The 17,093-nt window shown below is 33.5% G+C and overlaps 1 protein-coding gene and 1 long non-coding RNA gene across 2 annotated transcripts; one reads left to right on the forward strand and one right to left on the reverse strand.

Moving 5' to 3' along the window:
• Window positions 1-10,460: 10,460 nt before the first annotated feature.
• Window positions 10,461-12,316, reverse strand: LOC145169288 (uncharacterized). Its single transcript, XR_013742407.1, has 3 exons — window positions 11,518-12,316; window positions 11,370-11,422; window positions 10,461-10,572 (listed from the first exon to the last, which is right to left on the reverse strand). It is a non-coding gene; the product is annotated as an uncharacterized LOC145169288 (long non-coding RNA).
• Window positions 12,317-13,110: 794 nt separating this feature from the next.
• LOC145106800 (uncharacterized) lies at window positions 13,111-15,728 on the forward strand. Its single transcript, XM_079043731.1, has 3 exons — window positions 13,111-13,495; window positions 14,092-14,211; window positions 14,320-15,728. Exons 1-3 carry the CDS (start codon window positions 13,111-13,113, stop codon window positions 15,726-15,728), a joined length of 1,914 nt encoding a protein of 637 aa, XP_078899857.1.
• The last annotated feature ends 1,365 nt before the right edge of the window (window positions 15,729-17,093 follow it).

Raw genomic sequence — 17,093 nt, forward strand, 5'->3', positions numbered from 1 at the left:
TCACAGAAAATCCATCTTGTACAATAAGATTAATTATGTGTGCACAACATCGCATATGAAATATTCTCCCTTTCAAAATTAGCGATGAAGTAGTAAGCGTACCTAGAAGCTTGTCGACGATGGCATCATTTGTTTAACAATTGTCAAGTGTTAATGTTGACATCATTTGTTGTTAATGTTCCACTCCAAAAAACATTCCATCATAGCTTGTGATAATGCATCAGCAGTGTGTGGAGATGGCACATGTATAAAGCTGCATTAAACAAAATATAACACTTCAAAACTTCATCCAATATAAATTACAAATAATAACATTAATTATAGTAAATAACTCATAATTTGATTTTGTAACTTCCAGTTGTCATCTATATAATGTGCTGTGATTGCCATGTAACCTTTTTTTTGGTTACTTGCAGTCCACATATCAGACGTGAGAACAATCCTACTATCATTCTCTTCAAAACATTTCAAGATTTGAAATTTTTTATCCTCGTATACCTTCATTATATCGCCCTTGACTGTATTACGACAAGGCACCTTAAATAAAGGTTGAAGACTTTCAGTATACTTTCGAACACCATAATGTTCAACAATGGAGAGCGGATAATCATGAATTATAATCATCTTTGCTAGTTCATCTCTAGATACTTCAGCATCAAAGGAATATTTACTCATATAAGCTTTACCATCAATAGTTTTTTGCCCTTGAACTAATATATGTTGCCTAATGTCCCTTGTATTTTTCCTAAAGCATATCCTGTAATGATCTTTCAAATGTGTTGTTCCATCATTAGATCTACCAGTCAATTGTTTTTGGCAGTATTTGCACTTTGCCCATCTGCGAAAACCATCAATATAAATTGGAATAAAATGGTTCCAAGCAGCGGATTTCAACCTTTTATTTGGATGCTCAGTAGTTGTATCGTTTTCTACAGGTCCGGTTCATTATCATCTTCATGTTCATCATTCATGGTTGGTTGTTTATCATTTTCTGAAGTAGCCATCTATAAAAAAACACACACACAATTCGTATTAGTGCATCACTTTATCAAACAAAAAATAATTGTTTGAATAGGCTGTTGTCATTATGTATTATATAACCATATTAAATAAATATTCAAACAAAAAAAAAACAATCTAAATAACTCTCTGGTATATATAAAAAAAGGTATTCTATAACCAGTTAACCACATTCATGAATGATTGAATAATGATGGAGAAGTAAACAAGAATATATATGGGATAATGACGTTTTCAATTTATGTTCCAATAATGTAATATTTTGTCTCAATATTGATAGTAGCCTAGTAGGTTTTATTAATTATTCGAAATAATCACAAGAATTTGATGAAGTCGTGCATTAAATATTAATCATAATAATCACAAGAAAATACCACAATAATAATCAACAATGTGCAAACGAAACACAGAAAGCATACTTTAGACAAATCGACTACAATAAATAATCGATAACTTCAAGATCGAAGTATAAAACCCAAATATCACGATAGCGATTCAACGGAATATAAAACTATTTGAATAATCAACCAAGAATAAATCGAACGATAAAAAGAAAAAACACGCGATATTTACGTGGAAACCCAAATCGGGAAAAACCACGGGCGGAGGAAGCCGAGAACCAATTTACTATAATATTCAGTGTTTACAGAGATAGAGGAAAGAAAAACAAATATATCAAATATATATTTGTATGAATATGAGAGAAAAATGAAGATGTAATTTGAGGTGTGTTTTTTTTTTTTTTTAATAAGCTTGGTTTCATTTCCTTTTATAGGCAAATGAATGTATGAATTCAATTGTCTATTACCATCCAAGCTTGACAAACATGCTACCATCCATTCTTGACAAACATGCTACCACCCATTCTTGACAAATTAAAACCACATGTGTAGAATGGTATTCTAGAAATCATCCAATGTTGAAGTTTGAAGGAAACTTCCACAATCTCCACCTTGACTTCAAATGAGACAGGATGAAAAAACTTTAACTTGTACAATGATCATGCAAAACAGTTTATCAACAGCTCATCATACTCCAAATCTCTATAAGAATCTGCAAACACCATATGAGAAAAAATTGATTTCGAAAAGTAAATATACTTCCTCCACCACGAGCCTATCAGGCTCAAATACGATCTGAAACACCCACCAAATCCAAACATGCTTTGAATTTGGCTATTGGAAGACTTTTAGTGAACATATCAGCAGGATTATCATTGGTGCTGATCTTGTTTACTGTAATATCGCCTTTAGCAATAACATCTCTGATGAAGTGATAACGAACATCAATATGCTTCGTTCGATCATGGAACATTTGATCCTTCGTCAGAAATATTGCACTTTGATTGTCACAAAAAACAGTGTTAACAGATAACTTGTTTGAAAGCTCACCTATCAACCGTTTCAACCAGAGGGCTTCCTTCACTGCTTCCGTAGCAGCCATGTATTCGGCTTCAGTGGTGGATAACGCTACAGTAGATTGTAACTGCGCTTTCCAGCTAACTGCGCAATCACCCAAAGTAAACACGTACCCTGCAATCGATCGTCTTTTATCCAAGTCCTTTGCATAATCGGAATCCACATAACCAAGTACTCCATTATCGGTTTTTCCAAACCGCAGACATAAAGAGGAAGTACCTCGCAAGTAGCGAAAAATCCATTTAACAGCAACCCAATGCTCCTTTCCTGGATTCGCCATGTATCTGCTCACCATGCTTACCGCATATGACAAATCTGGACGTGTACAAATCATAGCATACATAAGAGATCCTACAGCGCTGGAGTATGGTACCTTTGCCATGTATGCTATATCTTCTTCGGTGGTAGGACTTAAGGCGGATGATAGCTTGAAGTGGGCTGCGAAAGGAGTGCTGACTTCTTTTGCGTCATGCATATTGAAACAGCGCAGAACCTTCTCAATGTAGCTTTGTTGAGAAAGGTATAGAGTTCTTGCACTACTGTCTCGCACTATTTCCATTCCTAGAATTTTCTTGGCAGCACCCAAGTCCTTCATATCGAACTCAGCATTCAACTGGTCTTTTATCTTTTGAATCTCCTTTATATTCTTCGCTGCAATTAACATGTCATCCACGTATAAAAGTAGATAGACCATTGAACCATCGTCACACTTTTTGTAGTAAACGCAGCTGTCGTAGGTGCACCTTTTCAGCTTGTGACTGGTCATAAATGAGTCAAACCTTTTATACCATTGTCGAGGAGATTGCTTGAGGCCATAAAGAGACTTCTTCAATTTGCACACGTAGCTTTCCTTGCCAGGAGCTACAAAACCTTCAGGTTGTTGCATATATATCTCTTCCTCAAGCACACCATTTAAGAATGTTGTAGTAACATCAAGTTGCTCTAATTCATAGTCATGAGAGGCAACTAATCCCAACAAGACACGTATTGACGTGTGTTTCACAACCGGAGAGAAAATGTCGGTATAATCGATACCTGCGATTTGACTGTAGCCTTTGGCTACCAAACGAGCTTTATATCTTGGTTTGTCACCAGGGTGGATAGCCTCCTTCAACTTGTAGACCCATTTGCACTTAACTGTCTTCTTACCCTTTGGAGCTGGAACGAGATCCCATGTGCCATTTTTCTGAAGAGATTCCATCTCCTCGTGCATGACAACCATCCACTTATTAGAATGTTTGGATTGAATGGCCTCGTTGTAGCTTGTGGGCTCCAGAACAGACTCAACTTCATTGGCAACTGTAAGTGCATAAGCGACAGAATTGGCTTGAACATATCTCTTTGGAGGTACAATCTGTCTGCGAGGTCTATCTCTTGCAATGGAGGGACTGTGAGGTTGGATTGGAGCTTCGGCTGGCTCATGAGAAGAGGAATGTTGATTATTCGAGGGTTGAGAAACCTCAACACCTTCATGAGACTGGTCCTCGAAAGATGAATTTAAAGGAAACTCCACCTCCACTCGAACTTTGTCTTTTTCCGAATTTTCATTTTCTCTGGTCTGAATGTTGGAGACAGGATGAAGCATGGCTTTTTCATCGAAGGTCACATCTTTAGATGTCAAAACCTTGCTTAGCTCCGGGCTCCATAATTTGAACCCTTTAACACCTGTCGGATATCCGAGAAAGACGCATTTAATTGCCCTCGGTTCCAATTTACCATTATCAACTCGGGCATATGCTGGACATCCAAATGGAATCAATTTCGTGTAATCAGCAGGTTGGCCGGACCAAAGCTCAAATGGGGTCTTCTTTTGAATAGCACGAGAAGGGGAACAGTTGATAATGTAGCATGCGGTTGAAGCGGCCTCGGCCCAAAAAGACTTCGGCAACTTCGAATGAGATAACATGCATCGGACCTTCTCCATGATGGTGCGGTTCATACGTTCCGCTACGCCGTTCTGCTGTGGTGTATGAACTACGGTGCGATGCCTCGTAATTCCTTCCCTACGGCAATAGGAGTTGAATTCTTCAGAACAAAATTTCAGTCCATTATCAGTACGAAGGTATTTCACTTCAAAACCTGATTGCTTTTCAACCAATACTTTCCAATCTCTAAAAGTTTGGAGTACTTCTCCCTTTGACTTCAAGAAGAACGACCATACCTTTCTTGAGAAATCGTCAATGATCGTGAGCATATAAGAGGCTCCACCTTTCGATGTAACCTTCGCTGGTCCCCATAAATCAGAGTGTATGTAGTCAAGTGGCCCTTTCGTCGTATGTTTGCCACCGATAAAACTCACTCGCTTCTGCTTTCCAAATACACAATCTTCACAGAATTCAAGTTCGATTGATTTGTGCTCCCCGAGCAACCCCCTTCGACTTAGTTCATTCATACCATGGTATGACATGTGAGCGAGCCTGAGGTGCCATAGACGAGAGCGATCAGCGTTGGAGAGGGATTTAGAACATACCGAGACTTCGCCGGAGATAACTTGCCCATCCATAATGTAAAGGTTTGCGGATTTTCTAACTCCTCGGATGACCACAGAACCTTCCTTGAAAATATGGAGTTTCCCGTCTTTGCCAACAAACTCGTAACCTTTCTTCTCGAAAGTACCGAGACTTAGTAAATTTCGCCTAAGACCGGATACGTGCTTCACATCTTGAATCGTTCGAACAACGCCATCGAACATGCGGAACCTGAGTGTACCCCGTCCAATAATACGACACGAAGTGTCGTTACCCATTAGAACGTGGCCTTCGTTAACCTTTTCATATGAATGAAAAACGCTTCGGTTGGAGCTCATATGAAAAGTACACGCTGAATCAAGTACCCACTCACTCGTGGTCATTAAACCGTAGTCTGAAACGGATAGAAGCTTGCCATCGGAACCAGTTTCGGCAACATCGGCTTCAACGGTGTTATTGGTTGTTTTTCCCTTTGCGATTGCCTTTGCTTTCTCCTTGTTCTTTAACTTGAAACATTCATCGATCAGATGTCCCTTCTTGTGGCAATAATTGCAATACTTGCGATTGGCTTTGGACTTAGATCTAGATCGGTTTTGTGAAGAGCTACCTCTCTCGTTAGGTCTCCCTCTGATGTTGAGACCTTCGGCTTTAGAATCGCTGCTACTGTTCCCAACTATCTGCTTCATCTTTTCCTTTGAATCAAGAGGAGTCATTACCTCGTCAAGGACAAGAGTGTCCCGAGAATAGATAATGGTGTCACGAAAGTGATCGTAGGAGTCTGGGAGAGAAGATAATAAAAATAACGCCAAGTCTTCATCTTCGTATTTGACGTCCATATTCTCCAGATTTCCTACAAGCTCTTTAAAGGTAGAGAGGTGATCAGACAAAGAACTACCTTCACCCATCTTTAGGTTAAAAAGTCGTTGCTTCAAGTGTAGCTTGTTGGGCAAGCTTTTCGTCATAAGTAGCTGCTCGAGTTTTAGCCAGAGAGCCGCTGCGGATGTCTCTTTCAACACATCTTGGAGAACGTCGTTAGAAAGATGCAGACGGATCTGCGACGACGCCTTCAGATCTTTCATCTCTTTTTCCTCAGTCGACCAAGTTGCCGGCATTTTCTCCATTCCTAATAGTGCTTTGTGGAGATCCATTTGGATCAACACATCTTTCATCTTTACTTGCCAGAGAGGGAATCTTGTGTTTCTGTCAAGTAAAGGAATATCGTACTTTATCGATGACATGGTTGAAAATAGTTTTTTACGAATCGTTATCGGAAAACCCGGATAGCTCTGATACCAATTTTAGACAAATCGACTACAATAAATAATCGATAACTTCAAGATCGAAGTATAAAACCCAAATATCACGATAGCGATTCAACGGAATATAAAACTATTTGAATAATCAACCAAGAATAAATCGAACGATAAAAAGAAAAAACACGCGATATTTACGTGGAAACCCAAATCGGGAAAAACCACGGGCGGAGGAAGCCGAGAACCAATTTACTATAATATTCAGTGTTTACAGAGATAGAGGAAAGAAAAACAAATATATCAAATATATATTTGTATGAATATGAGAGAAAAATGAAGATGTAATTTGAGGTGTGTTGTTTTTTTTTAATAAGCTTGGTTTCATTTCCTTTTATAGGCAAATGAATGTATGAATTCAATTGTCTATTACCATCCAAGCTTGACAAACATGCTACCATCAATTCTTGACAAACATGCTACCACCCATTCTTGATAAATTAAAACCACATGTGTAGAATGGTATTCTAGAAATCATCCAATGTTGAAGTTTGAAGGAAACTTCCACACATACCTACTTGGGAGTCGCTGATAGGGATGCACGACGACACGAGTGAGATGAAGGCAGAAAACCAGAAACGAAGTGAAATAGCAGCGCCAGCGAAAAAGGAGTTGGGAATTTAGGATTAAAACATTAATTGGAATGGGAAATCACTTATCAATAATGGACTCTATATGAACTATGGATTGTAACACTCTGACGAATGAAATTATGGGCTACATAATAATCAATTACCAATATATATATATATATATATATATATATATATATATATATATATATATATATATATATATATATATGGGGATAGGGAATATACATTACAGCCCCACCTAAGCTTAGGTACTAAACCTCTAAAATATGTCGTTTTAACTTGCTAAATATACTCGGTTTGGTTTCACTTGGTAAATATATCATCCTCCATAACATTTATTTCTTTCATTATCGTTTTACCATCTCTGTTTTCTTTCCTCCATTATCGTTTATTACTTCACCCAAGTGAACATTAATAAACCCTAAACCTAAACCCTAAACCTAAACCCTAAACCCTAAACCTAAACCCTAAACCCTAAACCCTAGACCTAAACCCTAAACCCTAAACCTTAAACCCTATACCCTAACCCTAAACCCTAAACCCTAAACCTAAACCTAAACCTAAACCCTAAACCCTAAACCCTAAACCTAAACCCTAAACCCTAAACCCTAAATCCTATTGTGTCGATCTTGAATTTACATCTTGAAGTATTAATCGTGAATCCATTAACCATAAGCTTTATATAGTAAAACAATGTATTTTCAAGAGGTTTAGTACCTAAGCTTAGGTGGGGCTGTAATGTATATTCCCTTTTCCCTATATATATATATATATATATATATATATATATATATATATATATATATATATATATATATATATATATAAGTAGGTTCATGCGAAAACATAAATATCTTGCGAAAACGCGAAAACAGACTTTATCTTATAAAAATCAAACATATGTACTACTATAAAAAAATAAATTTATGAGCAATAAATTAAAGATAGTAAGTTTACATTGGATGGTGTTATGGTAATATATATTTAAAGACGGTTTTAATAATTTTTTTTTCACATGCTTAATCATTTTTAAATTCATGTTTTCATAATAAAAATGTTAAAAATCATATTTTGCTAATATGAAACAATTTCTCATCTATCATCGATTATCATCATGTATTTCAAAGTTTGGATGAATTATTTTCCAAAATATAATGTTGAGGTGACACAATATCATAGGTTTTTCTTGTTTTCTTGTTTTTGTAAATTATTTGCATTTTCGCATTAACCCTCCCCTATATATATATATATATATATATATATATATATATATATATATATATATATATATATATATATATATATATATATATATATATATATATATATATAAAATCAAAGCGGGTGCGGGGCGGGTTGGGATTGATATATCCAAACCCGGCCCCTTCCCCGGTTTTAGTCTAGCGGGGATCCCCGACCCCATACCCGAGACCCGTTTTTGCGGGGAATACCCATCCCCAATCGGGACGAGTCAACCGGGTTCCCCACCGGGTCGGGCCAAATTGCCATCCCTACCTTCGATTCTCGTTTAGGTTGTGTCGGCTAAAAATCACTCGATCTAAAATTCGAGTTTTTAGTTGTCTACTGCTAAGCTAAAACTTAGAAAAATAATAACTTCCTCATACGAAGTCAGATTTGGGCGTTCTTTTTATACATACTCTCGGTTTAACGAACACTACGACTTTCATTTAGATCACCAAGGCTAAAAAGTAGTTTATCAAAAACTCACTTTTTACGTCATTCAGCACCGTGCCGGTTTTGTCGCGGAACTTCGACAGGTCATAACTTCTTCGTTATAACTCGGATTTCGGTATTCTTTATATATATCCGGAATCCTTGTCACGACCACTACAACTTTCTTAATAGATATCGAATTTATCTAATATTTATTTTCGACGCTCATTTTTATTCTTAATTAATTAAATCCTAATAATTAAACATAAAACACATAATTCACATAATAATCACATAATTCCTTTTCATTTCGTCAAGATGAGTCACAAAGGTTAACCTAGACTATTACGTAAATATTAATGTCTAGTCTAGAAACACGGGCGTTACAGCCGGCTTAATGCATAGTAAATCAAAGTTAGGGTTAGTCCATGTATTATATCACTAATCCGGCTAAGGCTCTAAACGGCTAAAAAAACGACGTTTCTTCTTCCACTGCATAAGTTATACGATTTCTGTGTTTGCGCCCTCATTGCCTGCTGCCCTGCTCTTCTCGATCTTCTTCTTCTTCTGACTTCTGAGTTCTGATTCACAACACAAGTTTTGCCACACAACTGCATACAGTTTCTTCCTTCTAGTTCTCCACTGCTGCACTGCATACAGTTTCTTCCTTCTCCATTGAAGCTTGCCTTCTCCAATCTCCATAAACGGTAATAAACGACTTCTTCCAAGTTCCATGATCCATCTGTTCTTCTTCTAATCTTGTTAACTTGTTTTCATGTCATATGATATTGATTGTATTGTAGACTGTAGAGTGTAGACATGTAGTTTGTTTAGTTTAGATGATGAGAGAAAATTATTTTTTCATGTTATTTGATATTGATCCATCTGTTCTGTGTCATAGATGATGAGAAAATTATTTCAAGCAAGAGATACATGTACATTACAATAAGCATTATTCATGTACGTGATTTTCTAAGTTATATCTCCTTGATAACAACCATCAAATTTTGGACTTATTGTACATTACAATAAGCATTGTTCATGTTATAAGCTGGTACAACTAGTGATGCTTATTGTACATTGTATAATAAAAATTAAGTAAATTACCTTTTCGTCCCTTGTGTTTGCTTTTTACTTACATTTGAGATCCGAAAACAAGATCCAAAGTTTCAAACCATACGCAAGAATGAGACAAATCTAGCATAATATAATGTTTTCAGATTTAAAATTCAACTAAGTACGTAATAATCATATAGTATACTTTATGATGTTTATTTAATTTGATGACCTAACCACGAACTTCACATATTTGAATGACTAGCTTTGAGATATATTACATTTAGTGTGGATGTATTATAAGTTATTTTAGTTTGTATTATAAGTTATTTTTCATTTTTTTAATTATGAGAAGAGTTAAATAAACATGTTGATAACTAATCATTAGCTAATGGATCATGTTGATAACTAAAGCTAGTTAGGGTTAATAGTTATTACTTATTAGTTAATACTTTTCAGATTTCAGTTTCTTATTTGTTTGGTTATCTAATTTTTTTATTGAATTGTTCATTGATTACAACAGATTACAAAATATACAATCAGTGAATCAGGTTGGAACTTGGAACGAATTTGAGTTTTCAGTTTTCCAGATTTGAGATTTTCATTATCTCAGGGGCGGTATACTTCTAATCCATATCTTCTATACTTATAGTAGTTGTCTTGGTGATTGTTCATTGTTATTATTAATAAAATACTTAATAATAACTAGGTGGGGACCCCCACGTTGCGGGGGTCGGATGCGACAATTTTTTTCCGTTGTTTGTTATTTGTAAATGTCATTTGATGAACTATTGTTATGGGGCAAGTCAATTTAGAAAACATACACTGTCCCATTTTACTGTTATGAGCCCTTTTAAAGTTGTATCTTTATATAATCATACAGCTTGCCTAATTGCACATTTTACTGTTATGGGCCCTTTTAAAGTTGTATCTTTATATAATCATACAACTTGCCTAATTGCACCTAGTCCAAATACGACCACTGTAGTTCCAGTTTTCACATTTGTAGCTTTCCAGGCAACAGCTACCCCTGAAAAAAAAAGTATTTTCATAAATTCAATTTCCCAAATTTATGATCTATTAATGTTCATTCATTTTATTACCAATCTATATATTAAACATAGTATATCGCAATTTACTTAAACATAGTATATTAAACATAGTATATTAAACAAAAAATGACTATGTACTTTGTTTTTTGGTAAAGGAATAAAAACAAAATGCAAAGTATATCGCAATTTACTCAATTTACTACTTAAATATATTCAACATCAATCTGAGTTCAAAACCGTTGAAATCAAAAAAAGATTAACTATAAAAACGATATGCAAGAGTTATGTCATCCAAAATTGTTAAATTCAAATTTTTTAAGTATAAAAACATTATGCAAGGGCATTTTCGTCCAAAACTGTTAAAATAAAAAAAATTAACTATAAAATTAGTATGCAGGGGCAGTTTGGTCTAAAACTGTTGAAAACAATTTTTTTATAGTTTAAAAACAATATGTAGGGACAGTTTCGTCCAAAAATCTTAAAATCAAAATTTTTAACTATAGAAACAGTATCCAGGGGAAGTTTGGTCCAAAAATGTTAGAATCAAAAATTTGTAACCATAAAAATAGTATGTAGCAGCAGCTTTCAGATACATTTTGGTAAATAGTTCTGTAACTAAAAAAACAGTATATAACATATAAAAGACGAAATTGAATTCTGTTTATTAGGCGACGGAATGGAATCTCGGATTCCAATTCCAACGGAATTGTTATTACCTCAATTGTTATATCTGTATCAACTATTTAGCCTTAAAAAGAAGTAAAGATCAGCAAACCTGGATAGCCAACTGAGAAAAGTGCCCAAGATCAGCAAACATGGCCACCGACCCTAGAAATAAAAGTAAAACAACAAAAATTTTATATTAAAAATCGACACTTTAGACAAAAGAAGGACAATTTTGAATTTATATAAAAAACGCTTACCTGTGATGCATAATAAGATACCCCCTAAAGATTTCCAACCCCCGGTTTGCGTTTTTTTGAGGAATCTATACATGTGAAACGGAGATAAAACCTTATAAATGTGAGAATTCCAATGAAAAATATTGTGTAACCTGATTGAACTGATGCATAAGAGCAATAAAACGACCATAGGAGCAAATAAGAACCCGACAGGAAAAAACTTAGTAAACTCAACATTGTAAAAGCATAAAAACTTAGTAAACTCCTAACAAAAAATAAGTTAGTTCCAGAATAGATTTTTTTTTAAATATCGGCAGAAATCCTGGAGATATTCAAGTCTCTTCTACAAATTTCACCGCCATCATCATCCTAAATAGTAAATACATACAAAAACTAAGATTACAATCCATGGGAAACCCAAATAAAGAAAGTTGTGAAGTCTATTTTTTACAGTCATGATATCACCTGTAAATGAGAATAAGTACATATTGTACTTACTCATTCTACAGGTTAGACAAGTTATTGAGGCGCTTAAACACTTTTTACCAGTACTTAATGCAACTGCTCGACCTTGCCAATCAATGAATCGCCTTTGGTCCAACTTCATAATAGTTACATGAACACGGATCCAAACATTGGATTATAGATATAGCTACATGCAGTCTTCCTTCGCACATTGTAATTAGGGCTTAAGTTAACAAACACAAACATCAGGAAGAACAAACTCCAAATAAACATCGCCCAAAAGAGATAAGAGCATAAGAAAAAATTGATACCATCTATTGCAGTGAATACCACCTGTGGTAACCCTCTCAGTAGAAGTGAATACATAAAATTAATTTCACGGAACTGTAGAGTGAAGAAATAAAATCAGTTTTGCAAATGATTTCCATAGCGATCGACTTCAGAATCGTTAATTTGGAAAAAAAAAAGTTCAAACCTGGAATTGTTTGCTGCTTGAAGGAGCTAACTTCGTTCTTGCTGCTTCTCTTTTTGTATAGTTGATATCGGTGGAGAATCTGACTTGATTCGAAGCCAATAACCTTCTGTTCCGGCCTCAGCGGTGTCCTCCTCCACAGCCCTACTCACCACCACCGAACATATGGAAGAAAGAGGTCCTTCTTCTGTTGCTGTGATTGTTGGTGAAGATGGAGATGGCGCTCAGACGGTAGTACGGTGTTATATTAAAGTGTTTACCTGCAGTTGAGGCAGTGAGTGGAGAATCGGAATGAGAACATGTGACGCTACCTCACAATTGTCGTTCCTAGGGTCTCGGTCGATTGCAGAGAAAGGGGGAAGGAAAGGTGTATGGAGGCGAACCTGATAAGAGAGGCGGTGGGAACTGGGAAGGCTACGCAAGAAGCCAACGGTTGTTGCTGACGAATCTTCTGGCCTTCGAGCGGTGGTAAAGCGAGGAAGAAACCGGGAGTGTCATCTATAGCGGTAAAGTGACACAAACAAAAATAGAGGGACCGGAAATGTAATTTAAGGGACCAAAATTGGCCAAAATGTCTCAGGTTTACTGTTAAAACTTTTCACAACTTTAATATATATATATATATATATATATATATATATATATATATATATATATATATATATATATATATAATAATGTCAAAGAGAAAATACGAATCCGGGGCTTTAAAAAGGAAAAGGAAAATGCAACAAGAAGCTTTTATTGAATCACAAAAAGGATCATTTTTAAAAATTTTAACATCAAACAAAAATGTTAATAATGAACAAGAACAAACTAATTTTGATAATGAACAAGAACAAACTAATGTTGATAATAATGATCATGAACAAACTAATATCGAGAATGATAATGAACAAACTAATATTGATATTGATAACGAACAAACTAATAGTGAAAGTAACGACCAAACTAATAGTGAAAATGATAATGAACAAATTAATATTGATATTGATAACGAACAAACTAATAGTGAAAATGATAACGAACAAACTAATATTGAAAATGATAACGAACAAACTGGTATTAAAAAAGATAACATGCCTTTAAACATATATGATCAAAGTAGATGGAATAATATTAGTACTAATTTAAGAGATTTAATCGTAGAAAAAGGTCCTATAAGATTTATGATTTTAAATTTCCAAAAGATTAACATTTAAGAAGTTTTAGTACATCTCTTTATATGCAAAAAATACCAAATGGAGAAAAATACGAACGAACATGGTTGGTTTATTCCATAGATATAGATAGAGTTTTTTGTTTTTGTTGTAAATTATTTAATGTGAATACATCCACATGTTCATTAGCACATAAATGTAATAATGATTGAAACAATATTTCTAGTATACTAAAAAGACACGAATCAAGTAACAGACACATTCTTAATATGAGGTCATGGATTGACTTAGAAACTAGATTAGCAAATAATAAACAATTGACAAACAAATCCAAGAACAAATAAATAAAGAAAAAGAACATTGGAAAAATGTTTTAATAAGAATCATTGTTGTAGTAAAAACTTTAGGAAAAAATAATTTAGCATTTCGTGGAACAAATGAAAAGATTTATGAAGAAAATAATGGTAATTTTTTTAACTATAATTGAAATGATTGCAGAATTTGATCTTATTATGCAAGAACATATTGGGAGAATTAATGACAAAGAAATTCATAATCATTATCTTGGACACAATATGCAAAATGAACTTATTAGTTTATCAGGAGAAGAAGTTAAAAGTAAAATTATTAAAAAAATAAAAGAGGCTAAATACTTTTCAATAATACTTGATTGTACTCCCGATACAAGTCATAAAGAACAAATGTCAATTATCTTACGATGTTTAGATCTTTCAACAACTCCAATTGAAGTTAAGGAGTACTTTCTAGGATTTTTAATTGTAGATAATACAACCGGTAAAGGCTTATATGATGCTATAGTTGATGAAATTAAAAATATAGGACTAGATATAAATGATGTTAGGGGTCAATGTTATGACAATGGATCAAATATGAAAGGAAAACATCAAGGTGTACAGAAACAATTGTTAGATATTAACCCTAGAGCATTCTACACTCCTTGTGGTTGTCATAGTTTAAATTTAGTAATTTGTGATGTGGCTAATTCGTGTGATAAAACTAGTGAATTTTTTGGAGTTATACAACGTATATATTCGATATTTGCTTCATTAACTCAAAGGTGGAAAATATTACAAGATAATATATCAAACCTAACACTTAAATCATTATCGCAAACTCGTTGGGAAAGTAGGGTAGAAAGTGTAAAAGCAATTAGATTCCAAGCACCACAATTAAGAAACACACTTTTACAATTATCCAAAAATTGTAGAGATCAAAAAATTAAAAGTGAGGCTAAATGTTTAGCAACATATGAACTTGAAAACTATGAATTTTTATTAGGAATGATTATTTGGTATGATGTTTTGTTTGCTATTAACACTATTAGTAAAAGTTTGCAATCAAATGATATGTGTATCGATGATGCTATAGATCAATTAAATGGACTTTTGTGTTTCTTTGAAGAATATAGAGAAAACGGATTTGAAAAGGCTTTAGATTATGCAAAAGAATTGGCTTTAGAAATGAACATAAAACCTGAATTTCGTGAAAAACGTATCATTCAAAGAAATAGACGATATGATGAAAATGTTGCTAATGAAACTATTAAAACTCCTATTCAGTTATTTAAAACTGATTACTTTTTATATATAGTAGATACAGCCATTACTTCACTTAAAAGTAGATTTGAGCAATTTAACGAGTTCAAAAATATTTTTGGTTTTCTATTTAGTATAGCAAAATTAAAATCATTTGATGAAAATACTTTAAAAGAACATTGTTTAAATGTTGAAAAATATTTAAAGCATGATGATAGCTTAGATATTGATGGTTTAGATTTATTTCATGAACTAAAACTTTTAAGACATATTGTACATTTAGAACGTGATACAATTATTAATATACTTAATTACCTTAAAAAGTTTAGTTCTTTTCCAAATGCATATGTTGCCTATAGGATTATGTTAACTATTCCTGTAACCGTTGCCTCTGCAGAAAGAAGTTTTTCGAAATTAAAACTGTTAAAAAATTATTTAAGATCTACAATGTCACAAGAAAGATTAAATGGATTAGCTATTTTGTCAACTGAAAAACATTTAGTAAAAGAAATTAATTATGGAAATTTCATTAAAGAATTTGCATCTAAAAAGGCTAGAAAAATTAACTTTATGTCATAAAATATATTCACAAAAAACATATACATAAAAAAAAAAATTAACTCCGCCATTTGTAAACTTTTTAGTTTATTATTGCCGGTCCCAAGCCCGGATAAATGAGGAGAGTTTATAATATTAAGTATAGTAATGTCAAAGGGCCCCAATTTTTTGGTTCGTTTAGAGCCCCAAATTGGTTGAGCCGGCCTGGTAGGAGGCTTTGTATTTTGTGTCTATATTTACGATTTTCTCTCAAAAGAAAAACAATAAGTTTCTTGTTCTTTATATTTATTAGTATATATGATATGATTATTTATAGACAACTTAAGGTGAGTATCTTTTTATAAAAGAAGTCTTCATTATTACTCTAATATATATCGATAAAACAATGAAATATGACATTGCCATCTAGGTTGCCCAATTATAGCAAGACTATGGAAGGGAAAAGAGTCCTTCCTATTTTAATTTTATTATATTACAAGTTGTAGTTTTGACTTTTTTATTAGTAAGACATTGTGTTTAAAACACATAGAAGATTGGCAACATTTGGGTTAGTTTAGTACATCATCTGGTTTGGAACATGTTTAAGTCGTGGTTGTATTACCTGATGTTATATGAAGCTATAATTGGTCTCTCTTACTTGGTTAACTAATTTTAATTTTTTCTATGTATATGGTTGTGTTACTCTATTTGTTTTTAGTTTTCATATTACACTCAATTAATATGACAGCTTAAAAATATGCACACTATCACATTATAACATTGTACTTTAAAGGTACAACACTTAAAAGTATATCCTTTTTCCAAAAAATTGAAACAATGCCCATTTATCGGTTTATAATTCCTTAATCTTCGTCAAAACATAGATCGTCATATTATCGGTTTATAATTCCTTAATCTTCGTCACTAACTATTTAATATTTCTTAAATTCGACACGTGTAATACACGAGTTTCTAACATAGCAAATATATATAACAAATAACTGTCAATTTTTATATAGATATAGTTTTATATTTTTACATATAGACGCTATAATTGTTACTAAAAAAATACAAGAATAAATATGTATTTCTTAGTCGACAACAACTCACGTAAAAAGAATTAATTTTCAAAATATTTCCACCAGAATTGTTACCAAACTAATAAATATTTACTCATTCCAGTATACATACACTAATTGCATTATAATTTAAAAATTACACACATATACTCAATTTTCCTAACCCTATTTATCTATTATCAGACCATCTATGATAAAGGTTGAAAGAGCGTATTTGCTTCATATTTGTTGAGGGGTTTGAGTAATGCATTTTTTACGTATAAATTTGGAACTACCCCGAGGTTTCCGACTCATCCCCACTTGTGCAACCGCTATGTTTGTAGCGGCT

The sequence above is a fragment of the Lactuca virosa genome, chromosome 4 (genome assembly GCF_052849685.1).
Source record: "Lactuca virosa cultivar CGN04683 chromosome 4, Lactuca_virosa_CGN04683_v6, whole genome shotgun sequence".
Lineage (NCBI taxonomy): Eukaryota > Viridiplantae > Streptophyta > Magnoliopsida > Asterales > Asteraceae > Lactuca > Lactuca virosa.

Coding starts and splice junctions, on each gene's coding strand:
- LOC145106800 (XM_079043731.1), top strand. CDS start 13,111: ATGTCAAAGAGAAAATACGAATCCGGGGCTTTAAAAAGGAAAAGGAAA. Junction 13,496..14,091: donor AAATGATAACGAACAAACTG/GTATTAAAAAAG, acceptor AAATGATTGCAG/AATTTGATCTTATTATGCAA. Junction 14,212..14,319: donor ATCAGGAGAAGAAGTTAAAA/GTAAAATTATTA, acceptor TACGATGTTTAG/ATCTTTCAACAACTCCAATT.